At 42.5% G+C, this 25,998-nt stretch overlaps 1 protein-coding gene across 1 annotated transcript; it reads left to right on the plus strand.

Annotated features, from left to right (window-relative positions):
• The first annotated feature begins 530 nt into the window (after positions 1 to 530).
• On the plus strand, positions 531 to 9,023 carry LOC136326327 (filaggrin-2-like). The gene is made up of 3 exons (XM_066262105.1): positions 531 to 576; positions 1,717 to 1,875; positions 3,527 to 9,023. The coding sequence occupies exons 2-3, from the start codon at positions 1,738 to 1,740 to the stop codon at positions 7,994 to 7,996; spliced, it is 4,608 nt and encodes a 1,535-aa protein (XP_066118202.1). The 5' UTR covers positions 531 to 576; positions 1,717 to 1,737; the 3' UTR covers positions 7,997 to 9,023.
• The last annotated feature ends 16,975 nt before the right edge of the window (positions 9,024 to 25,998 follow it).

Raw genomic sequence — 25,998 nt, forward strand, 5'->3', positions numbered from 1 at the left:
AGTCTGGTAAACAGAGTTAGGTAAGTAGACAAGAGGGCCTCTGCAGCCATTATACATTTCACAGGTGACATCTTGGCTGGAATCCTGCATAAGAAAATTTAGCTTAAAAAAAACCCAAAACACTTTGATTAAGTTATCTTTAAGCTTCCTTTTAAAAATCAGATTCCACAACTCTTTGACGTTTGTTCCCTGCTGTCCCTGCACACACTCCACTCAACTTCAGTTAAAATCCACATAATTTGTTATCAATGCATTATGCCAGATACTTCGTTGAATACACAAGAGGTCTTTCCACAGCATCTCAAGACTCTCACAGGTACAGCTGATACTCACCCAGATTTGGAAACTGCTAATGCAACCCCAAGGAAACATGTGAGGAAGTAAGAAGATCAACACTGGGAGGTGGAGACAGAGGTGGAGCTGGGCTTATTTAGGACTGAATTAGGACATCTCAAAGAGGGCAGCTCCTCCCTAGGATGGACCATCAGTCTCTCTATAAAAAGGCCACTATCCCCATCAAGCAACACCCTGTAAGCTACCTCACTCTCCATCCTACTCGTTCCTCTGGTGAACTAGGTAAGTGAGCAGGAGTCCTTAGAGCTATGAATTATGAGAATCTGGGATGTGCACTAAGGCAGTGGTCCCCAACCCCCGGGCTGCAGACCGGTACCAGTCCGTGGGCCATTTGGTACTGGTCCACAGAGAAAGAATAAATAACTTACATTATTTTCGTTTTACTTTTTATTTAAGTCTGAACAATGTTTTCTTTTTAAAAAATGACCAGATTCCCTCTGTTACATCTGTCTAAGACTCACTCTTGATGCTTGTCTCGATCACGTGATACATTTATCTGTCCCTCCCTAAAGGCCAGTCAGTGAAAATATTTTCTGACATTAAACTGGTCAGTGGCCCAAAAAAGATTGGGGACCACTCCTCTAAGGCGAAGGCACTAGATACCAGGCTTCTTTTTAATATACTTTGGAGAACTTCAGAATAAGTTTAACTTTATTGTGAAGAAAAATGAAGAGATAATTGGGATTAATAGTACCTCCTTTCTTTGGGGTCATTGCTTTAAAAATCATGGGCTCAAATTATCCAGTAGGCAGGTTACCTCCTTTGTAACTGAGCTTTTTCTCTCTGTGATATAATCAGTAAAGCCTGAGGGTCAGTCCCTGCTTAAGAATGAAAACAGAAGCTGAGCTTGATACAGGTTGGCCCAGCTCCGTAGCAGCTAGACCTGTTGTTGGCTTTACTCACTTTGTCTACTTTTTCTGGACTAGAAGTTTTGAGGGTCTAGTTTAGACACTGGTACCCCTTAGTTGGAGTCAGGTGTGCATGTAGATAACAGACTTGTCCCTCCCTAGTGTGATGGTTGAAATCTAGAAGGGAACTGAGGAAATGGGTGGACTGGCATACTCTGGATTTCTACAGCTCCAGAACAAAGCACAGAAAAAAGAGACAAAAAATAAAGTCATTGCTTCTAATTCGTTCAGGAATTGAAATATCAGATATAGAGTCTGTTCCTAATTTCATCACTTTCTTGCTACATCATTTAAACAAGTCTTTCAACAACTTTGAAATGGCTCTTGATTACAATAGAATTAATCATACCTCATTAATTCTCAACAATTATCACAAATGATTGAAACTATTTATGTATTTAAGCAAGAAAAAGAAACAATAAAAGGTGGGTCTCTCCTTTTTTTTTCCCTTTAGGTTAATTAAATCTACAAAAAGATGCCTAAACTCCTACAAAGCATTGTCACTGCCATCGAAGTTTTCTACCAATATGCTAGCCAGGATGAGGAGTGTGACATGTTGAACATGGAAGAACTTAAAGAACTTTTGGAAAATGAATTTCATCAAATTATGAAGGTAAGAACTCCATATCAGGATTGAAAACAACTGTGATTCCCTTCTCCTCTCTTTCTATATTTTGTCACATATGTCAAACCCCTAGAGGACTCTCCCTACTTAGTAACAGGGCTTGGTAAAAGCTTGAAATAAGGTCAGAAGTTGATATGTAATGGATTCCACAACATGAGCAAGGGAACTGATCCTAAAAAAAAGACATATCCACAAATTTAAAAATGTCCTATGTGAGTAATTCTTCTGGAACAGCAATTGAGATGGTCCTCAGAAAAACTGAAAAGTAGGTAAAATGCATCTTCTTCCATTTTTTTGTCTTTCTTCAGCCCAAAATACTCTGACCACTGCCCATTTCTGAGATTCTGGCACTATAAAGCCTCTGAGTTCAGAAAGTACCATCTTACTTCTAAATCATGAAAGAGGATGACCACCACCTTAAAATGTCAGCCCTGGAAATAAATATCCGGGACCTTATCTCTAGCTCTATCAAGATCACGTCAATTCATTAAATCCATCTGCCCACTAAATATTTTTATTTGGATTCCAATAAATGTTTTAAATTTGGTGTGTCAGATACAAAACTTATCATCTTCCCCTCTAAACTCTCCTTCTATTTTCCCAAAGCAGCAATCTCATGCCATTCTTCACTTCCTCTCTGAATGTTCCTCCACCCTTCAACCTCTATCAAATTCATCAATAGTCTCTCAAAACAGCTCATTTCTCCCCATCACTATTGCTAAACTCAGATTCAAGCCACTTCTTACTTCCCATCTCAGCATTAAATACAAATCTAATCATTTCACACTCAGTCCAAAATCCTTCAACAGCTTCCAGCTCTTAAAAATAAAGTCCAAAGTCACTTAATGTGATTTTAAATGCACGTATTGCTCCATCTCTTTCTCTCTCTCTCTCTCTCTCTCTGGCCACATCTCTTGACTGCTGAGACTCTAAATTTAGCAACCCTGAATTTCTTTCAGTTCCTTGTCTATAAGCTATGTCTTCTGTCACCGCCAGCTCCTTGTTCATATTGTGCTCTCTGTCTGGAAAAATCTTTAGCCCCTTCTCTCTCTCTTCCTACCCTTTCATTTAGCTAATTCCAACCCATCCTTCGAAAGACATTACTTCCTCTCATTAACCTTCCTTGAACCCCCAGTGGCTCCCTTCTGTTGTGCTCTAATAGAAACATTATCACAATAAATTGTAATTTTAAGTTTGTATGTCTGGCCCACTAAACTTTAAGATCCATTTTGTCAAGAACCAAACTTGTTCACTGCTCAATACTAGACAGAGAGTAGGTACACAGTAAATCTTTGTTGAATGAGTGAATGGATTAATGAGCTAATTAACCTGGAAGTTTTTAAAGTCATATTAATATAGGTATCCAAAATTATTATTAATAAATTAGCTAATCATTCATATTTGACCCATTCCATACAAAAAATAATATTCAAGTTTCATACTCTTCAAGCTATTTCTCGCTGCATCATTCATTCATATTCCCTTCTCTCTTTGTGCTCAAGATAGGACAGTCCAGCTTAAAGGTTTAAGTGGTTGAGCTCCACCTATGTAAGCCAAGCATTCACATTTCTACAGTCTTATTAGCTGGGTGTGCGGTCCGTACTGACAGAGCTCCCCTTTGTACCTTGTTCCTATACAGAATCCAGATGATCCAGACACTGTAGATATCATCATGCAAAGTCTAGATCAAGACCATAACAAGAAAGTAGATTTTACTGAGTATCTTCTGATGATATTCAAACTGGCTCAGGCTTGTAATAAAATTATCGGCAAAGATTACTGCCAAGCTTCAGGGTCAAAGCATCACAGTCACCAGCACCAAGAGGAACAAAGTGAAACAGAAAAGAACAACAGACAAGAATCATCTTCCAACCATTCAAGTTGCAATGAAGGAGAGAATGATTCCCATTCCAGGGGCTCCAGAGAAAGCATTAAACACAGGCCTCAATCCAGCTCCAGAAGAAAGGGGCAAGGAGGTTTCTCTAGTTTGGGGCACAGGCAAAGTTCTGGGGAAGGACGGAGACAGTCAGGTTCAGGCCACTTGGATAGCAAGAAAAATAAGTATGGCTCTCATCAGCAAAAAAGGTCTAGGAGTGAAGAAGTTGGTAATACTCATTCAAGTAACTATACAAAAAGATCTGAATCAAATGAATCTTTAGGAAATGGACAACATAAGAAGAAATCAAGCCAGTATCATGGATTCAGCTCAGGGAGTTGTGGAGGACAAGACCACTGGTCAAATTCAAATAAGCCCACTGGTTGTGGTCATGAGTCTAGCTCAGGTCAGGCCTCTCAACGGAGATGGCATGAATCAAACACAGGACCTCAATCAAGAAACTGTGAAGGACAAGAATATTGTTCTAGTTCGGGTGAGACATCCAGTTATGGAAGACATGGGTCAAGCTCACGCCAATCTATTCAAAGAAGACATGGATCCAACTCAAGTACTCAGTCTGAGAGCTATGAAAGAAAAAAGCATGGCTCTGTGTCAGGACAATCCTCTAATTATGGAAAATATGGATCTGGCTCTAATCAATCGTCTAATCAAAGATACCATGAGTCTAGTTCAGAATCCCGTTTAGGTGAGTCACCAAACCATGAACAACATGGATCTGGGTTTGGTCAGTCTTCTGGCTTTGGTCAACATGGGTCTACATCAGGACAGACTTCCAGCTATGGAAAATATGGTTCAGGCTCAGGTCGTTCTTCAAGATCTGATCAATATGGATCTGGATCAGGTCAATATTCTGGCTTTGGACAACATGATTCTACTTCAAGAGAGTCTTCTGGCTTTGGAGAGCATGAATCTGGCTTAGGTCATCCATCAAGCTATGGACAAGATGAATCTAGATATGGTAGCTCTTGTAGCTATGAAACACATGGTTCTACTTCAGGTCAATCCTCTGGCTTTGGACAACAAAGATCTGGATCAGGCCAGTCTTCTAGATATGGCCAACACAGCTCTAGCTCAGGTCAGTCTTCTGGATTTGGGCAAAATGGGTCTGGCATAGGTCAATCCTCTAGTTATGGACAACATAGTTCTCCTTCAAGACAATCATCAAATTTTGGGCACCATGGAACTAGGTGTGGTCAGTCTCCCAGCTATAGTCAACATGGGTCTGGCTCTAGTCAGTCGTCTAGTCATAGCCAACAAGGGTCTGGCTCAGGTCAGTATTCTAGCTATGGCCAGTGTGGGTCAGGACTAGGACAGTCTTCTAGTTATGAGCAACATGGGTTTGAATCAGGTCAAGCCTCTGGCCAGGGCCGATATAGGTCTAGCTTAAGTCAGTCTTCTAGTCATAGCCAACATAGGCTTGGATCCGGTCAATCCTCTGGCTATGGACAACACAGATTTGGCTCTGGTCAGTCTTCTGGCTTTGGGCAACATGGGTCTGAAACGGGTCAATCTTCTGGCTATCGACAACACAGATTTGGCTCAGGTCAGTCTTCTGGCTTTGGGCAAAATGGGTCTGACATAGGTCAATCCTCTAGTTATGGACAACATAGTTCTCCTTCAAGACAATCATCAAATTTTGGGCACCATGGAACTAGCTGTGGTCAGTCTCCCAGCTATGGTCAACATGGGTCTGGCTCTAGTCAGTCGTCTAGTCATAGCCAACAAGGGTCTGGCTCAGGTCAGTATTCTAGCTATGGCCAGTGTGGGTCAGGACTAGGACAGTCTTCTAGCTATGAGCAACATGGGTTTGAATCAGGTCAAGCCTCTGGCCAGGGCCGATATAGGTCTAGCTCAAGTCAGTCTTCTAGTCATAGCCAACATAGGCTTGGATCCAGTCAATCCTCTGGCTATGGACAACACAGATCGGGCTCAGGTCAGTCTTCTGGCTTTGGGCAGCATGGGTCTGAAACGGGTCAGTCCTCTGGCTATGGACGATACAGATCGGGCTCGGGTCAGTCTTCTGGCTTTGGGCAACATGGGTCTGAAACGGGTCAGTCCTCTGGCTATGGACGACACAGATCGGGCTCGGGTCAGTCTTCTGGCTTTAGGCAACATGGGTCTGAAACGGGTCAGTCCTCTGGCTATGAACAACACAGATCGGGCTCAGGTCAGTCTTCTGGCTTTGGGCAACATGGGTCTGAAACAGGTCAATCCTCTGGCTATGAACAACACAGATTTGGCTCGGGTCAGTCTTCTGGCTTTGGGCAACATGGGTCTGAAACAGGTCAATCCTCTGGCTATGGACAACACAGATTTGGCTCGGGTCAGTCTTCTGGCTTTGGGCAACATGGGTCTGAAACAGGTCAATCCTCTGGCTATGAACAACACAGATCTGGCTCGGGTCAGTCTTCTGGCTTTGGGCAACATGGGTCTGAAACGGGTCAATCCTCTGGCTATGAACAACACAGATCGGGCTCGGGTCAGTCTTCTGGCTTTGGGCAACATGGGTCTGAAACGGGTCAGTCCTCTGGCTATGGACAGCACAGATTTGGCTCGGGTCAGTCTTCTGGCTTTGGGCAACATGGGTCTGAAACGGGTCAGTCCTCTGGCTATGGACAACACAGATCTGGCTCGGGTCAGTCTTCTGGCTTTGGGCAGCATGGGTCTGAAACGGGTCAGTCCTCTGGCTATGGACGACACAGATTTGGCTCAGGTCAGTCTTCTGGCTTTGGGCAACATGGGTCTGAAACGGGTCGGTCCTCTGGCTATGGACAACACAGATCGGGCTCAGGTCAGTCTTCTGGCTTTGGGCAACATGGGTCTGAAACAGGTCAATCCTCTGGCTATGGACGACACAGATCGAGCTCAGGTCAGTCTTCTGGCTTTGGGCAACATGAGTCTGAAACGGGTCAATCCTCTAGCTATGGACGACACAGTTCGAGCTCAGGTCAGTCTTCTGGCTTTGGGCAACATGGGTCTGAAACAGGTCAATCCTCTGGCTATGGACAACACAGATCGGGCTCGGGCCAGTCTTCTGGCTTTGGGCAACATGGGTCTGAAACAAGTCAATCCTCTGGCTATGGACAGCACAGATTTGGCTCGGGTCAGTCTTCTGGCTTTGGGCAACATGGGTCTGAAACAGGTCAATCCTCTGGCTATGGACAACACAGATCGGGCTCGGGCCAGTCTTCTGGCTTTGGGCAACATGGGTCTGAAACGGGTCAATCCTCTGGCTATGGACAACACAGATCGGGCTCGGGTCAGTCTTCTGGCTTTGGGCAACAACAGTCTAGGTCCAGAGAGTCCTCTGGCTTTGAGCATCAATCTGGATTAGGTCAGTCATCAAGTTCTGGACAGCCTGAATCTAGATATGGTCAGTCCTCTAGCTATGAACCACATGGTTCTGCTTCAGGGAAGTCATCAAACTATGGTCAGCATACATCTGGATCAGGTCAGTCTTCTAGCTATGGTCAGCACAGGTCTGGATCAGGTCAATCTTCTAGCCAGGGCAAATATGGGTCTGGATGGAGCCAGCCTTCTAGCTATGGCCAACACAGATCTGCCTCTCGTCAAAGTCAACATGAGTCTGGCTCAGGACAGTGTTCTAATGCCGAACAATATGGGTCTGGCTCATGCTACTCATCTAGCTCTGGGCAATGTGGTTCTGGATCTGGTCAGTACTCTCGCACCGAACAATATGGATCTGGCTCATATCACTCATCTAGTCCTGGGCAATGTGGTTCTGGATCTGGTCAGTATTCTGGCACTGAACAATATGGGTCTGGCTCATATCACTCATCTAGTCCTGGGCAATGTGGTTCTGGATCTGGTCAGTATTCTGGCACTGAACAATATGGGTCTGGCTCATGTTACTCATCTAACTCTGGGCAATGTGGTTCTGGATCTGGTCAGTATTCTGGCACTGAACAATACGGGTCTGGCACTGAACAATATGGGTCTGGCTCATGTCACTCATCTAGCTCTGGGCAATGTGGTTCTGGACCTGGTCAGTGTTCTAGCTATGAACAATATGGATCTGGCTCATGTCACTCATCTTGCCCTCAACAATGTAGTTCAGGGTCTGGTTGGTGTTCTAGTTATGAGCAACATGAATTACAAGGGAGATGTGGGTCAATTTCAAGTGAAATTCATGATGAGTACAGTAAACCCATTGGCTCAACATCCAATCAATCACTAAGAAATAGCCAGTAATGGTCAGGGCACAACCAAAAAGAAAGAAGTAGAAGATAGTCTGATAGATATGAGAGTATTCATGGACAAAGACACATAGAAAGCTCCTCAAGTCACAGTTTTTGAAAATTTATATCCTCCTGTGGATAGTCTAGTTCCAACACTACCAATATATTGTTAATATGCAAGGAGGATAATAAACAAGATGGCTATAATAATCAGAGAGAAGATAACTATGAAGCTGGAAGCATCAGCTCAAGTTCCCACAGTTTCTGTAGCAGCACTCCACTCCAGAAGTATATCCAATAGCAGAGATGTTAATTATAGCGATGAATAATAAACAGAAGTGAAATTAACTCAAGTAACAATTTAAAAAATAAGAAATACAACAGACAAGCATTTTACTATAAAGCTTCTTTCTAAAAGTGGATGTATTTGGGGTTTTCTTTCTAAACATATAACTGTACTCTTTCTATTCCTTGTTATTGGGTTCCTCCCAAAGCATGTAGGGTATATGGGCTACTTTGTTAGGAAGTATTGAGTTAAACAGTGTGTGGGCCTAAACTTGGAAAAATAGTGCAAAGTTTTTATGGAGCTTGGGATTTAGTTGAGGTGTTTTGTTGTTGTTGTTGCTGTTCTTGTTTTTGGAGCTCATTATTCATTATTTATGTCAACTGAAGCCTACATCTCTAAAAAGCAAAAAATTGTAAATACCAGTTCTGGAGCCAAAGTTTCTCTTACAGCAATGTGGACCATAATTTTTGGTGTGCCCCACACAGGATGGTGGCAGAAAGAAGATCCTAAAAGCAAAGATGTAATGTTGGTTGTTTCTTAGTTTATCAAAACCACCAAGCCCTTATTCATGGGTGCATCTTTAATCAGTAAGTTACAGAGGCATTAAAAAGTGACACCAGCTGCTTCTTTCTCCCAAGCCAGTGAGAATTATTTTTTAAACAGCAGGGATGAAACAGTTCAGGATTAAAAGATCCAAATGAGGGTTCTGACTTGGTTTAACAAGAAAGATATTTTCCCCTACTCTTAAGAATTTGCTCCAAGTTAAAAAAAAAAAAAAAAAAGCCTCTGGAAGAGAAACAGCATAGAAATACAATGGCTCCAACATATTTTTATAGTTCATTGGCCTTTCCACATAGGAAAATATGCTTTATACCTAGACGAAAAGGAAGACTGTCATTGCTGTATAGTTCCTTGGTTTGACTGTAACATATTTGTTTCAAATAACTGGATTGCATTGAAATTAACAATAAACAATAGTGATCAAGCATTGAGCTTGTCTCAGCTATGCTTTATTTCACTCTCACATACGTAGTCAGACTGGAAATGAACTCAAACAGCTATTATTCAAGGTTATAGCCTTCACAAACAACCCAAGTTTTATAAGGTATTTTAAAAACTCAGTAAGACAAATAACTCAATTTTAAAATGAGTAAAAGGTTTGAATAGTCCCTTCACCAAAAAAAAAGATGTACAAATGGTCAATAAGCACATGAAAATGTGCTCAATGTCATTAGTCATCAGAGAAATACAAATTAAAACATAATGAGATACTATTACACACCCATCAGGATGACCAAAATTAAAAATACTGCCTGACCTGTGGTGGCGCAGTGGATAAAGTGTCGACCTGGAAATGCTGAGGTTGCCAGTTCAAAACCCTGGGCTTGCCTGGTCAAGGCACATATGGGAGTTGATGCTTCCAGCTCCTCCCCCCTTCTCTCTCTCTGTCTCTCTCTTCTCTGTCTCTCTCTCTCCTTCTCTCTCTCCTCTCTAAAAATGAATAAATAAAAAAAATTTTAAAAAAAGTTTAAAAAAAAATTAAAAATACTGACAACACCAAGTGTTGGTATTGCTGGCAAGAAAGTAAAATGATACAATCACTTTGAAAAATAGTGTGACAATATCTTATAAAGTTAACTATACTTAGCTATATGACCCAACAATTTTATTCCTAGGTGAAATGAAAACACATCCGTATAAATATTTTTACATAAATGTTCATCACAGCTTCAATAACAATAGCCCAAAACTTGAAACCACCCAAATTTCCACCAACTGATGAATGGATAAACAAATTGTGGTATAGCCATACAATAAAATACCATTTAGAAAAAAAAACAAACTAATACACATGACATGGATGAATCTCAGAAACATTATATTGATCAAAATAACTGGACCCATTCTATTTATATGAAACTTACTAAAGACAAATATAAAATATAAGAGTAGAAAGTAGATCAGTGGTTGACTAGGGCTAGGAGTAGAACTTATGAATTTTCTGGAAAGAGAAACACAAAGGAACAAACTAGGTTGATGGAATTATTCTAAATAGAGATATATTTTTGTCAAAACTGTTAAAATTGGTTTATTTTGTCATAAGTAAATTATACCTCAATAAAGTTGATTTTATTTAAAGTCTCTTGTAGGGCCAGTGGCCATGGCCATCATTGTGCAGGTTCACATTAGATTCAGGCAGATGGTAAAGGAACAGTGGAGCCAAAAAATGGTGGGTCATTCTGTTTATTAAAGTCTCATAACAGCAGATGAGCAAACAGGCAGAGAAGACCATTTCCCCTTCTCCCTCTGGACTCATCCAGACTCACAGGCCCCCAGCAGCCTCAGCAGTCCCAAGCCAAACAGGCTGGGCCCAAAATCTGGGCTCCCCAGCCCCTCAATACTCCAGTGCGTGCTCTCTCTCTCTCTCTCTCTCCTCTCTCTCTCTCTCTGAAGTCTCTTCTCTGGTTTCACAACCCAGACTCCTTCTCCAGAGCTCACCCTCTGGACTCTCTCTGCACTCTCCAGCCAAAAGCAGGCTGGGGGGAAAAATCCCCCTTCAGCAAATAATAGCAAACAATCACCCTCCCAAGTAGAAAGGCAATCTGCAATTTGCAATCCGCTGCCCTGAAGGCGAGCACCCTCAGCCCTACAAAGATTATACACACATGGTGCTGCCCCAATACATGCCAGCAAACTTAAAAAGTATTTGTTTACCCAACATTCTACAAAGATTTTCATAAAATTTGACAAATTAACTCCTTAAAATTTCTTCTGTAACCTGCCTTGGTGTCTCTATGTAATCCGCAATTAAAGTACAGTACTTTACAACAAGTTCAGCTTCAGGCCAAGAGCTGGCAACCGCAGGAGCCAAAGATGGAGCAGTGCCAGCAGAGTGGCTCTGAGTTGGCAGAAGCAGGCATTTCCAGCTCCTCTTCTGAGGATGAAGAGGCTCGGGCTAAAGCTGCCACCTGCACACTCAAAGCTTGGCCAGAGGTTGTTGTGAAGCCAGTAGCCAGGGCCACCATCACAGCCGCCCAGCCCATGCAGGTTCGCACTGGATTCGGACAGTCGGTAAAGAAACAATGGAGCCTGACCTGGCGGTGGCGCAGTGGATAGAGCGTCGGACTGGGATACAGAGGACCCAGGTTCGAGACCCCGAGGTCACCTGCTTAAGTGCAGGCTCATCTGATTTGAGGAAAAAGCTCAGCAGCTTGAACCCAAGGGTCGCTGGCTCTGGCTCCAGCAAGGGGTAACTCGGTCTGCTGAAGGCCCACGGTCAAGGCACATATGAGAAAGCAATCAATGAACAACTAAAGTGTTGCAACACGCAATGAAAAAAAAAAAAAAACTAATTATTGATGCTTCTCATCTCTCTCCGTTCCTGTCTGTCTGTCCCTGTCTATCCCTTTCTCTGACTCACTCTCTGTCTCTGTAAAAAAAAAAAAAAAAAAAAAAAAAAAAAAAAAAAAAGAAACAATGGAGCCAAAAACTGGTAGGCCATCATCTTTAATCCTAGCTTGCACCCGGCAGGCAAGTAAAACACACACACACTGGGCTCCAAATCCCACTCATCCAGTGCTCACAAAGCTACTGACTTATCCAAGTTTCCTAGAATCAAAGGTTTCTAGCTCACTAGCCATATTCACCTCTGTTCCCCATCTCCTTCTCTCTCCACAAACTGCACAAACTGGCTTCTCCTTCAACACTCCGCCAACTAGGCTGCTTCTCCTGGCCTCCTCCACATGGCCTTTCTCTGCTCTCCTTTTCTGCTCTCTCCTCTAATGCTAATCTCAGGAACTGAGAGAGCAACCTCCTGTTCTGCCCCCATTCTATAGTATAGAAATCAAAACCTTTAATCCAATATACAAAATAGGGAAGTCTCTAATACAAAGTCACTTATCTAAGGCATGATGAGAGTGCACCACCCCACAACAAAAAGGGTGGGAAAGGCTTAGTCCTAAAACCAAGCCCCAGGCTACAAAGATCCTGCCTGCCCACAGCCTGCCCCCAACACACATTAATATCACCTGTGCAACGGGCCTCCACGTGGGCAGCGCCATCTTTAACAAAATGAGCATAATATATTTTATCTGCCCAACAGTTGTCCAGAAGGTGAAAACCCAGCAGCAAAGAGTACCTCCCCTGATAGGGTTGCTGCAAGTGCGGGGCATTAGAGTGGATAACATCATGTTCTCTGAAGCAGAGATGGAGAGGTTGGCCATCATTGCCATGCAGTCTTCCTTGGGGCAGCATCTTCAGAGCTGCCTTGATGACAGGGATGAGGGGGGAGGCCTGAGGCGCTATGTGAACCTAGTTGCCTGTAATGGACCTTTACCTTGGTGTTGGGCAGATAAAATGTATTATGCTCACTTTGTTAAAGAGGCCGTTGCCCAGGTGATATTAATGTGTGTTGAGAATTGTTGTACCCTGAGGCTTGGTTTTGGGATTAAGCCTGTCCCACCCTTTTTGGTGTGAGGTGATACAATCCTATCATGCCTCAGAGAAGTGACTTTGTATTAGAGACTTCCCTATTATGTATATTGGATTAAGGGTTTGGATTTCTACACTATAAAATGGGAACGGAGTGGGAGTTTGTCGCTCTTGGTTCCTGAGATTATCATCAGAAGAGAGAGCAGAGGAGAGCAGAGAAAGGCCACGTGGAGGAGGCCAGGAGAAGCAGCCAAGATGGCGGAGTGCTGAGTGAGATGCCAGTTTGTGTAGAGTTTGTATCTGGGATAAGGAAGGAGATGGGGAACTGAGGAGAATAAGTCTGGTGAGCTAGAAACCTTTGATTCTAGGAAACTCGGATAAGTCAGTGGTTTTGTGAGCACTGAGTGTGACTGGGTGTAAAGCCAGGAGCCAGGGCTAGAGCCACTATCACAGCAGCCTTCTGGCCCATGCAGGTTCGCATTGGATTCGGACAGTCGGTAAAGAAACCATGGAGCCAAAAACTGGTGGGCCATAGTCTTTAATCTAGCTTGCACCCGGCGGGCAAGTAAAAATACACACTGGGCTCCAAAACCCAGTCACATTCAGTGCTCACAAAGCTACTGATTTATCCGAGTTTCCTAGAATCAAAGGTTTCTAGCTCAACAGCCTTATTCTCCTCAGTTCCCCATTTCCTTCCTTATCCCAGATACAAACTCTGTACAAACTGGCATCTCACTCAGTACTCCGCCATCTTGGCTGCTTTTCCTGGCCTTCTCCACGTGGCCTCCTCCCGCTGCTGGCTCTATTCTCTCTGCTCTCTCATGCTAACCTCAGGAACCAAGAGCGCAAACTCCCGCTCCGTTCCCATTTTATAGTGTAGAAATCCAAACCCTTAATCCAATATACATAATGGGGAAGTCTCTAATACAAAATCACTTCTATGAGGCATGATAGGATTGTACCACCTCACACCAAAAAGGGTGGGACAGGCTTAATCCCAAAACCAAGCCTCAGGCTACAACAATTCTCAACACACATTAATATCACCTGGGCAACGGCCTCTTTAACAAAGTGAGCATAATACACTCTATCCGCCCAACACTGGGTTTTGGAGCCCAGTGTGTATTTTTACTTGCCCGCTGGGTGCAAGCTAAATTAAAGGCTATGGCCCACCAGTTTGTGGCTCCATGGTTTCTTTACCGACTGTCCGAATCCAATGCGAACCTGCATGGGCCGGGCTGCTCTGATGATGGCCCTGGCTGTGGCTCCTGGCTTTACACTTGGTGATTTGCACAGACAGCTGGGCTGTCTACCATGGACTGACTCTTGGACTGTAACCAGAGGGGGGCACCAGCTCCCTTATTGAATGGACATGCTGCCTTTGGACAGTATGAGAGACTCTGATGGGGACAGCCAGGTCTGGTGGAGGCCCTCTTGTACTGCAAAGCTTTTTTCATCCAGTTGGAGAGATGCACCAAGGACACTTTAAGGTTTACATGGACACAACCCTGTGGCCCTCCCATCTAGCATGCAGTAGGGGGATAGAGATGGACCTCCAATTTGCACCTTGGGCAGAGTGCTCAGGGAGACATTGTGAAGGGCACCTTTGTAATTATTGCAAGTGTATAACTTGTGCTGTTGCTACAGTTTGTTTATGTAATGTACCTCATTCCTTGCACAGGGATACCTGTGGTGTAGATTGTGAAGTGAGCAAAAGGGATGGAATGTTGGGCAAACAAGTGTGAAACAAGTGTATTTAGATTGGCTCATTTATATTTTGCATTGACCTGGGCAGCACCAGGTGTGTGTAGTTTATGGAAGGCTGCAGGTCCTTGCCCGCAGGGGGACAGATTGCAAATTGAGGATTTGGCTGGAGAGTGCAGATAGGGAGAGAGTGAGAGCTGAGCGGCTTGGAGGCCCTGTGAGGCTGGTGGGGGCCTATGAGTCTGGCTGAGTCAGGAGTGCTGAGAGGCGTGAGAGCCTTATTATAAAGAGAAACAGTCTTTCCTGCCTGTTTGCTCATCCGCCATTAGAGACTTTAATAAATGGAATGGCCCACCATTTTCTGGCTCCACAGTTCCTTTACCATCTGCCCGATTCCAATGAAAACCTGCCTGGCCATGGCGGTGGCCACTGGCTTTACAGTTTGTCTTTCCTCACTGATGTGCAGAGCCATTACTGTTACATAGTAATTATGCATGGGTCTGTTTCTGGATGTTCCATTGTTCTCTGTGTCTATCTTTACAACATAATTCCACAGTGTTAAATAATGTAACTTTATAATATATTTTTATATTTACTTTCTTCCCCCTTATTTATCTTAAAAACTATCCTGGCTATTTTTGATTCTTTGCTTTATATAAATTTTAGAATTAATTAGCTGGCTAGCTACACGGGGCACAGTCCCAAATCATGTAGGGCCTCATACAGTTCTGAGCCTGCTTTTATACAAAATCAAGTACTGGTTGGTTTGGGTGGGTAAGGAGGGGCTTCTGATCCCTTTGTCCAGAGGTATAAGTCACTCTTATGACTTTAGGATGGGAGGGTGAGACAGAGTATAGGGATTTTCAATTAAGGTACATAAACATTATTTTCTAAGGCTTTCAGATAAATTGTCTTCTTTGCTCTGTGTGGCAAGTGGCTCCAGGCACCCTTTCAGAGAATTCTAGGAAACTAGCTGAACTATGACTAGTTGACCCAGTTGTCCTTGTAAGCCAGAAAGCTCCTGCATTCTTCTCCTTCCATTCTCTACAGAAAGGAGGGGGTAAGAAGCCTGACTTTTCTTCTTTAAAATGGCATTGCTAATACTGAGTTTTACAGTTCCTTGGCACCTTATCACAAACCCACAGTTGTTCCTGCAACAATTGCCACTGCCAACGTTCAACTTTCAGGACTAACTGCAACTGACGAACCTGTAGATCACTCCAGTTCCAGGCACTGTGCGTGCTCAATAGCTCTCAACCCCAGTCGGCCTCCTTTTCCAGTGCTCACTCCAGTTCCAGGATCTGCAGCTCTTTCTCCCATGACCATTTCAGCTCCTGCTGTTGCTGCTGCTCAATTTGCAGACCTCGGGCAGCCTCTAGCACAGAGCTCACAGTTACCTCTCACAGGGCTGTAAAAAGCAGCCAGCCAACAGTCCCCAAAAAGAGAGCCATGGGGAACCATATACTGGAAAGCAATGATGAGTCTTCCGCCCCAAGGGTGACTGCAGCTCCATACCAATCTGATCCGAATTCTGCCAACTACGCCAGATGTAAAGCCAGTGGTCACTGTCATGGCCATGCAGGTTCTCATTGGATTTGGGCAGACAGTAAAGGAACTCTGAAGCCAGAAAATGGTAGGCCATTTCATTTATTAAAGTCTCATAATGGCGGACAAGCAAACAGGCAAGAAAGACCACTTCCCTTTCTCTTAAGGCTCCCAAGCCTCTCAGCACACCTGACTCAGCTGGATTCACAAGCCCCCCACCAACCTCAGCAGGGCTCCCAAGCCTCTCAGCTAGCTCTCTCTCATCTCTTTGCACAGTCCAGCTAAAACTGCCTGAGGGGAAAAACACCTTCTCCAGCAAACAATGGTCCCTCCAAAGCAGGAAGGCAATCCTCAATTTGTAATCTGCCACCCTGAGGGCATGCACTTGCAGCCTTCCATAGACTATACATACATGGAGTTGCCCAGACCAATGCAAAATATAAGTGAGCAAGCCTAAACACACTTGTTTCACACTTGCTTGTCCAACACAAACCTTTCAATAAATTGTGCCAAGATAATCAGTTTTTCATATTAAAAAATTGTATCTCCATTTCATACCACATACAAAATCAAGTCTAAGTAAATTTAAAGGCCTAAGTGTGATAAGACAAATCTTTTAAAACTTTAAAGAAAATAAAGTAAAAATGGATGGATTTTTAAAATTTTAATTTGCTTATTTTAGTGAGGAGAGAGAGAGAGAGAGAAAGCGAGAGCGAGAGAAAGAGAGAAGGGGGAAGGAGCAGGAAGCATCAACTCCTATATGTGCCTTGACCAGGCAAACCCAAGGTCTCAAATCAGCAACCTCAGCGTTCCAGGTCAATGCTCCATCCATTGCACCACCACAGGTCAGGCTGGATGGATTTCTTAGACAAGAAATATAAAAAACACAAAGAAAAGATCCATGCAGCCCTGGCCGGTTGGCTCAGCGGTAGAGCGTCGGCCTGGCATGCAGGGGACCCGGGTTCAATTCCTGGCCAGGGCACATAGGAGAAGCGCCCATTTGCTTCTCCACCCCCCCCTTCCTCTCTGTCTCTCTCTTCCCCTCCCGCAGCCAAGGCTCCATTGGAGCAAAGATGGCCCGGGCGCTGGGGATGGCTCCTTGGCCTCTGCCCCAGGTGCTAGAGTGGCTCTGGTCGCGGCAGAGCGACGCCCTGGAGGGGCAGAGCATCGCCCCTGGTGGGCGTGCCGGGTGGATCCCGGTTGGGCGCATGCGGGAGTCTGACTGTCTCTCCCCATTTCCAGCTTCAGAAAAATACAAAAAAAAAAAAAAAAAATCCATGAATTTTATTTATCACAATTAAATTCTAAATGTCTGTAAATCAAAAGACACTCTCAAAATGTAAAAAATAAAAAAGACAAACCACATACTAGGATAAAACTTCTGCAGTGGTTATAAACAACTGACTAATAGCCAGATTGTACAAAGAATTTATAAATATCAAATTATGAAAAGACAACAAAACATATAAAAAGAAAATTCACCGAAATAGAAATCTGAATGTGCAAGTGGCATCTTTTAAAAAATGCTCAGGTTAAACAGAAAATTAAAACACAATGAAATACCATTTCATACTCATCAGGTAAGAAAAAACTAAATTCTGGCAATATCCAGTGTTGGGGAGGATAAAGATCAATGAAGTTAGGTTTGAACTGCTAACCACTTAGGAAGCTATAATATTTGGCAACCACATAAGAGTCAGCAAAATGCTACAAACAGCTTAGAAGTCTAACAGAAGAACAAATAAATAAATTGTGATACATTGATATACTATAATCTTATTGTTGGGCAGATAAAATGTATTATGCTCACTTTGTTAAAAATGGCGCTGCCCACGTGAGGCTGTAGCCCAGGTGATATTAATGTGTGTTGAGAATCCTTGTAGCCTGGGGCTTGGTTTTGGGATTAAGCCTTTCCCACCCTTTTTGATGTGGGGTGGTACAATCCAATCATGCCTCAGAAGAAGTAATTTTGTATTAGAGACTTCCCTATTTTGTATATTGGATTAGAGGTTTGGAATCTACACTATAAAATGGGGACGGAGCTGGAGCTTGCGCTCTTGGTTCCTGGGATGATTACCATGAGAGAGCAGAGGGAGCAGAGCAGAGAGCAGCGGAAAGAGGCCATGTGGCCAGGAGAAGCAGCCAAGATGGCGGAGTGCTGAGTGAGATGCCAGTTTGTGTAGTTTGTGTAGAGAGAAGGAAGGAGATGGGGAACTGAGGAGAATAAGGCTGGTGAGCTAGAAACCTTAGATTCTAGGAAACTCGGATAAGTCAGTGGCTTTGTGAGCACTGAATGTGAGTGGGTTTTGGAGCCCAGTGTGTATTTTTACTTGCCTGCCAGGTGCAAGCTAGAATTAAAGAAAATGGACTATCAGTTTTTGGCTCCATTGTTCCTTTACCGACTGTCCGAATCCAATGCGAACCTGCATGGGCCAGGCTGCTGTGATAGTGGCCCTGGCTGTGCCTCCTGGCTTTACACTTATACAGCAGTTAAAATTAGGAATGCCTCCATCTGATACCAGGGTCCAGGGTCTTGTCACAGAACAAGTAAGAATTCGAAAGAGTGATGGAAAGATGTAGCAAAGCACAGTAAATTTATTAAAGTGATAGTACACACTCCAGAAGTAAGAGTGGGCAACCTCAGAGAATGAGATGCCCTAATGCGGTCTGGGTGGAAGGTTTTTATTAAACATGGGCAAGGCGGGGCATAGGGTGAACTTTGGCTTCTGATGCTATGGGGTGACTGCACTCATGGCTCATCCTTGTCTCTCCTCTCCAGATAGTAATTTCCTTTCTAGTCCTCTGGGAACTGTCATGGCAGCAGGGGAGTCCTAAAACCATAATGTAAATTTATTATAAAGATATAATAGCCCTGTTGGTCACTTTTACATCAGTATGACTGCCAAATCTGGTTGAGACCAGTTTTGTTTGTCTCAAAGGAAATTGGGGAGGGGAAAGTGGGAGAAACAGGTGGTCAGTGAGGGTCATGTCTATGACTTTCTAGACAAGATAGAAAGGGGAGGGGTAGAGCTTGAGGCCTTTGTGCCCTATTCTAGCTTTCCTGCCTCAAAGAGAAACACTATGAAAAATGGCTTAGAAAAGTCTCAACATGGACAAGTCCCAAAAAATATAACATTAAGTGAAAAAGTTGTAAAATATATATATATATATATGGTTTTATACATACTAATGCCATATACTTGTAGTCAATATATATTTATGGGAATGCTAAACACCAAATTTAGAATAGTGGTTATCTCTGTGGAGAGGATAGAAAAATAGGATTGAAAAAATAAAGGCCAAAAGTTTGGGGGTTTGTTTGTTTTTTTAAGTGAGAAGACAGAAGATCATGAGACAGACTCCCACATGTGCCCTGACCAGGATCCACCCAGCAATGCCATCTGGGGTGTATACTCGAATCAACCAAGCTATTTTTAGCACCTAAGGCTGATGCTAGGACCAACCAAGCTATCCGCAGCACATGGGGCTCAAACCAATGGAGCCATGACTGCAGGAGGGGAAGAGAAAGAGAAGGGGGAGAGGAAGGAGAAGAGAAGCATATGGTTGCTTCTCTTGTGTGCCCTGACTGGGAATTGAACCTGGGATGTCCATATGCCAGGCCAACACTATCCACTGAGCCAGCCAGCTGGGGCCAAAAGTTTTCTTAAGCAAGATGATGTTTATTTTATTATTCCCTATACTTACTTGTAAACCTCAAACTATTTCACAATAAAGAGAGGGGCACAAAGATTAATATTAGAATGCCATCAAGGACTGCACAGGAGAGAAAATGCTCTGACAAGCTGGTCCACTGGCATATCTGTTCCAACACAACCCAGTTGATGAAATAAATGCATTAGCATACAATGCCTGATGATATTCATCATCCAAATCACATAACCAACTGTCAGGCTCAGAATTGAAATTCACCAAAGAGCCTTCTGAAAATTTTAGCTTTTTGTAATTTTCACAAAAGGAAAAAATATTCACTTGCCAGGTTAATATGGACATCTAGAATTTCTGATAGTGCATTTCTGACTATAAATTAATAACCTGGCATTGTGGTTTTCATACCTCAGTCCCTGGTGATTTATTTCCAATGAAAACAACTTTCCTGAATCTAATCAATTCTGGGACAGTAACATGGGTGCCTATCTGAATCCACAAGGATGAGGACCAAACCCTGAACTTTTTTCCAGGCAATGTCTCAACCTTATTCTTGGCTCAAGAGTTCAAGAACAAGAAAATTTTCTAAGTAAGAGAAAGCAAAGAAATTTCAAAGAAATGCTTAGTTGAATAGATAAAACAAATTTTCATAGTTTCTGTTCTCCTTCTTATAACCCCAGAATCTAAGAACCACAGTGTTGCAGCTAAAGGAAGAGAAGAGAAAAGGGTAGGCTAACTGCTTGGGACAGGATCTTATAGGTTCTCAATACCTTGTCCAGAGTCTGGACCTCATTTTTGAAGACCACTTTTTTTTCTGTAAACTCAGATGTTATCAATCTGTGGGAAACAGACTCATACTAAGCAAAGTCTTTTTTTTTTTTTTTTTTTTTTTTATTTATTCATTTTTAGAGAGGAGAGAGAGAGACAGAGAGGGAGAAAGAGGAGAGAGAGAGAGAAGGGGGGAGGAGCTGGAAGCATCAACTCCCATATGTGCCTTGACCAGGCAAGCCCAAGGTTTCGAACCGGCGACCTCAGTATTTCCAGGTCGACGCTTTATCCACTGTGCCACCACAGGTCAGGTTTAAGCAAAGTCTTAAGTGTTCAATTTATTACCTATAAATATATATTGTGGATGAAACAAAGCAGTTCTATGGAAAGTAACCTCACAGGGTGATCTGATCATAAATGCTTAACTGAGCAGGTCATAGTGAGTAGTCACGCCCCAGGCATAAAACTTTTTTAATAAAAATGCTTATTTTTGCCTTAAGCAAGCCTTGTCCATTGTTTCTGTGCATCTTTGTTAACACACCTTTGAAATTCCCCCTTTTATTTTATTATTATTTTAATTTTTCCATTAATATGAGAGAGAGAGAGAGAGAGAGAGAGAGAGGAAGGAAAGGCAACTCATTGTTCTACTTAGTTGTTCCATTTAGTTGATAATCATTAATTGCTTCTTGTACATGCCCTAAACCAGGAAGTTGAAATCACCACCTTGGTACACCAAGACAACCTTTATTCACTGAGCAACCCGGCTAGGGCTGAAATTCCCCTTTTAGACCCTTCCTCCTAAAGCAGACCACCCTCAGGAGCACACATAATATTGTTAACTATCCTGTAATCCAATGCCCACCTTGCTTTCTCCCATGTTCCATCCTCAATTCAAATGCATAAAAGAAACTGCAAAACTGTTATTCTCCAGAGCATCTGAGTTCTTGCTCCCCAGTATATGTTGTCTGTTTGGCTCAAATAAACTCCTTATAAAAGTTCTTCAACAGATTTATATGTTTCTTATTTTTTTCTTTCTTTTTTTTTTTTTATACTTATTGATTGATTTTAGAGAGAGAGAGAGAAACACGGATTTGTTGTTCCACTTATTTATACATTCATTGGCTGATGCTTGTATGTGCCCTGACCAGGATGGAACCCGCAACCTTGGCAAATTGGGACAAAGATCTAATAAACTGAGCTAGCCGGCCAGTGCTGTATGTTTCTTATGTCTATAATATGCATTGAGAATGAGAACAACTTGTCTATCATGGGATATTTCCTCCCATTGGATAGATTCATTTAAGAGTTATCAGAGGTGGTGGATGAGCATCAGAGCAAAGGCATTTTATCCTCAGAAGGTTGTTCTCTCATGCTATAGTAACCTGATGATTTTAACAATTTGTCCTGAAAGGGAATAAGTACAAAACCAACATTTTTATTGAGTACCATATGGGCTGGGAATGTTAAATTATGTGTTTTTACATATATTATTTAATATACAGTGTGTCCGTAAAGTTATGGTGCACTTTTGACCAGTCACAGGAAAGCAACAAAAGACGATAGAAATGTGAAATCTGCACCAAATAAAAGGAAAACTCTCCCAGTTTCATACCTATTCAGTGCAGTTCAATGTGGGCTCATGCACAGATTTTTTAGGGCTCCTTAGGTAGCTATCCCGTATAGCCTCTACAGACTCGTCACTGACTGATGGCCTACCAGGACGGGGTTTCTCCATCAAACTGCTGGTTTCCTTCAACTGCTTATCCCACCAAGTAATGTTATTCCTATGTGGTGGCGCTTCATTATAAACACGCCGATATTCACGTTGTACTTTGGTCACGGATTCAAATTTAGCGAGCCACAGAACACACTGAACTTTCCTCTGTACCGTCCACATCTCTACTGGCATGGCCGTGGGCTGCTCCGCTGTATACACGGTGTTACATCATCATCTGCGCATGCGCACATGCTGCCACATCATCCGACAGAAACGGGGAGGGTTTTTCTTTTATTTGGTGCAGGTTTCACATTTCTATTGTGTTTCGTTGCTTTCCTATGACTGGACAAAAGTGCACCATGACTTTATGGACACACTGTATTATTTCTTGCTTAATTTCTTCTCATAAATACCCTGTGATTAAAAGTATTACATTCATTTTATTAAAGACTCTGAAAGGTCAAGTGACTTGCTTACATTAGTGGACCAGGGTTTCAGACCCAAACCTGTCTGACTTCAAAACACATGCCTTCTACTTTAGTAATATTTCTCTGTAAACAACTATCATCAGGTATCTAGGACCAGAACAGCCCCTCATTTTGGACTCTGCTGGAAACACACCAACTTAAACTCAACCTTATTCTCCTTTCCTCCCCTCAGTGCAACATCACTTAATGTCCTTGAAGGACACATGAGAAACACCCTCCTTCATGAACAGCACATTTAAGAACAATTTCCAAGGGAGGATCCCTGCTGCAGATAACTCATCTCTTCATATTTAATTAATCTCATCACATTTAATGATGCTCATTAGCTTCAGTTCCAGACAGAGGATGGCTTTTCTGACCTAGTCTTCCTTATTGCATGCCTTATCTGAAGATCATTATGGATTAATTATAAACCACCCACAGTCTTGCACTTCTTAAAAGCCGAAGATCCTATATCCAATTCCCCTCAATAACCAGAATTTCCTGTTTCTGCCCTTATCTACCCCTGTGCTCTCTGATTCTCTTAACCCTGCATGCTCTAACCTAAACATGAAAGATATCTGGGCAGCCAGCCCGCCCAGCTGCTGCTCAGTCCTTATCTGAAAGTCCTAGACTTTACAGACAAAGAAATTTCAAGTGCAAAAACAGAGGAAATAGGATATTCAAGGACCAAAGGGTAGATACCTTTGAATGAAGTAGGAAGGGCAAAGAGTACAAGAAATTGTAGCTGGTAGAGCAAGTCAGGAGCAGGCTGAAAAAGTTTTAGTGGAGTGTGAGGTAAACAGAGGAGAAAAGTCAGTGAAAAACACTGATAAAGATAAACCTAAGTAGAAGGAGAAGCAAGGTAAAGAGGTATTCCAGAAGCCAAAAGAAGAGTCTTCCAGTAACTAATGGGCATAATAATAGAATGTATTTTATAAAGTTGAAGTAAATAAAACTGTAGAGTTCTGGCAGAAGAGTAGATAAAACAAATCAATTTAACCAAATAAATAGCCCAGAAACAGATCCTAATAGATATATTTTAAAATTGATATATGAAGTATCTGCTACATCAGGGGTCGGGAACCTATAGCTTGCGAACCAGATGTGGCTCTTTTGATGGCTGTATCTGGCTCGCAGACAAATCTTTAATAAAAAAAATGTTAAAAATATAAAACATTATCGTGTATTACAATCCATTCATTTCCTACCGCTCATGTTTATGGTTGTGGGTGGCTGGAGCCAACCAATCACAGCTGTCCTCCAGGACAACACCAAATTTTTACTGGATAATGCATAATGTACATAGGTCGTTGTATGGCTCTCACGGAATTACATTTTAAAATATGTGGCATTCATGGCTCTCTCGGCCAAAAAGGTTCCTGACCCCTGTGCTACATAGATAACATATATAAAGCACTTTAAAAAAGTGAGCTACAGTAATTGTCTGATAAATGTTAGTGGCTATCCTGACTAACACTTATCTTATTGTTATAAGTATCACTACTAACCAACAGGGAAAGGAAAGATTCTTTTAATAAGTTTGGTAGGAAAGAGAAGCAAGATAGCAGGCAAGGAAGACAGAAGAAACCTTTACAAAGTAAGAAATTAAGGTCTGTGCCGCAAACATAGAGACACTTGATAAAAATTTACCAAATGAGTGTAAACCAAGGAGGAGACTGTGAAAAGAGATTGTCGATACCAGAGAAGGGAGTTTGCTGGCTCAAGGACCTAGAAGAAATTATGTAAATGGAATCAAAAGCACATATAGAGAAATCAGCTTTGAAAAGGAATAGGATGCCACGTTCTTGAGGCAAAAGGGAGATAAAAAGGGTGAACATAGCACTATCTTGGTGATTTTAAAAAGGATTTTTTATTTATTTATTCATTTTAGAGGAGAGAGAGAGATAGATAGATAGAGAGAGACAGAGAGAGAGAGAAGGGGGGGGGAGCAGGAAGCTTCAACTCCCATATGTGCCTTGACCGGGCAAGCCCAGGGTTTTGAACCGGCGACCTCAGCATTCCAAGTCAATGCTTTATCCACTGCGCCACCACAGGTCAGGCTAAAAAGGATTCTTAAGATGAGCTGCATTAGAACCACCTGAGTTAATTCTTTTTTTTTCTTTTTTTTTTTCTTTTTTCTTTTTTTTTTTTTTTTTGAGAGAGAGAGAGAGAGAGGCAGGGAAAGAAATAGACAGGAACATGGAGCTGCTCCTATATGTGCCCAGACCAGGGAATTAAACCAGCAACCTCTGCACTCTAGGATGATGCTCCAACCAACTTAGCTATCTGGCCAGGACTTAATTTTTATTGATTTTAGAGAGAAAGAGAGAGGAAGGGAGAGAGAGGGAGGGGGAAAGGGAAGCATTCACTTGTTGTTCCACTCAGTCATGCAATCTTTGGTTGTTTCCCATGTGTGCCCTGATCAAGGATGAAACCCACAACCTTGTTGTTTCCCGATGACACTCTTAACTGACTGAGCTAACCAGCCAGGGCACCTGAAGTAATGATTTAAAAAGCAAATTCTTGGACTCCATCCCATAGCCACTGAATCAGAATTTCCAGGAGATAAAGCCCAGCAACCTGCATTTTTTTTAAAGATTTTATTTATTAATTTTACAGAGAGGGGGGACAGGGAACAAAAAGTATCAACTCACAGTTGCTTCACTTTAGCTGTCCACTGGTTGCTTGTCATATGTCATATCAAAGGAGGTGGAGGCCTTGACCAGGCAAGCCCAGGGTTTTGAACCAGCGACCTCAGTGTCCCAGGTCAACGTGCTATCCACTGTGCCACCACAGGCCAGGCAAACCTGCATTTTTAATGGTCTGTGATTCAGTGGATTTCTTTGAGAAGAATGGAATTTAGGAAAAATCACATCTGTTGGCCCCTTGGAGAAAGCAAAGCTGATCCCTTGCCCAGCTACCACTATGACTAAGCCTATTGGGCCCAACATTTGGAGAAGAAAAAGAGTCTTTACACCCTGAGATAACCTAAAAATAAGGAAGAAGATTATACCTAGAATCAGTCTCCCAAAATCAATGAAGCCTTGAGCCCTTTCCTGGAAACTGCTAACTTCCTAATGTAAAAAAAACCTCTGATTTCTGTAAATACTGATGTCTACAAGTATAATAATCACATGAGAAACTTTGTTTTATTTACATAAAAATACTAACTATAAACTTGATAACTTGGTGATTTTTTTTTTCTTTAAATGCCTGCTGTATGATTTATTCAAGGGAATATTCTTCTCAGGACTGAACTCCTAATGCTCTTTTAATCATTGCATCATCCCAACAAGGAAGTGAAGAGATCTACTAAATGAAAGGTGGGCAGAAAGAAGGTAGGAGGCTTGAAAAGAGTGGAAAAGGTTTGAAGTCTGTCCAGGGGTCTGTAAAAGGACATCAGCTAGAAATGGGAAAAGAGATTTCCA

This window comes from Saccopteryx bilineata, chromosome 2 (genome assembly GCF_036850765.1).
Source record: "Saccopteryx bilineata isolate mSacBil1 chromosome 2, mSacBil1_pri_phased_curated, whole genome shotgun sequence".
Taxonomy (NCBI): Eukaryota; Metazoa; Chordata; class Mammalia; order Chiroptera; family Emballonuridae; genus Saccopteryx; species Saccopteryx bilineata.

Excerpts from the sequence above, each read along its gene's own strand:
- LOC136326327 (XM_066262105.1), top strand. The coding sequence starts at position 1,738 with ATGCCTAAACTCCTACAAAGCATTGTCACTGCCATCGAAGTTTTCTAC. Across the intron at positions 1,876-3,526 it reads AATTTCATCAAATTATGAAG|AATCCAGATGATCCAGACAC; the intron begins GTAAGAACTCCA and ends GTTCCTATACAG.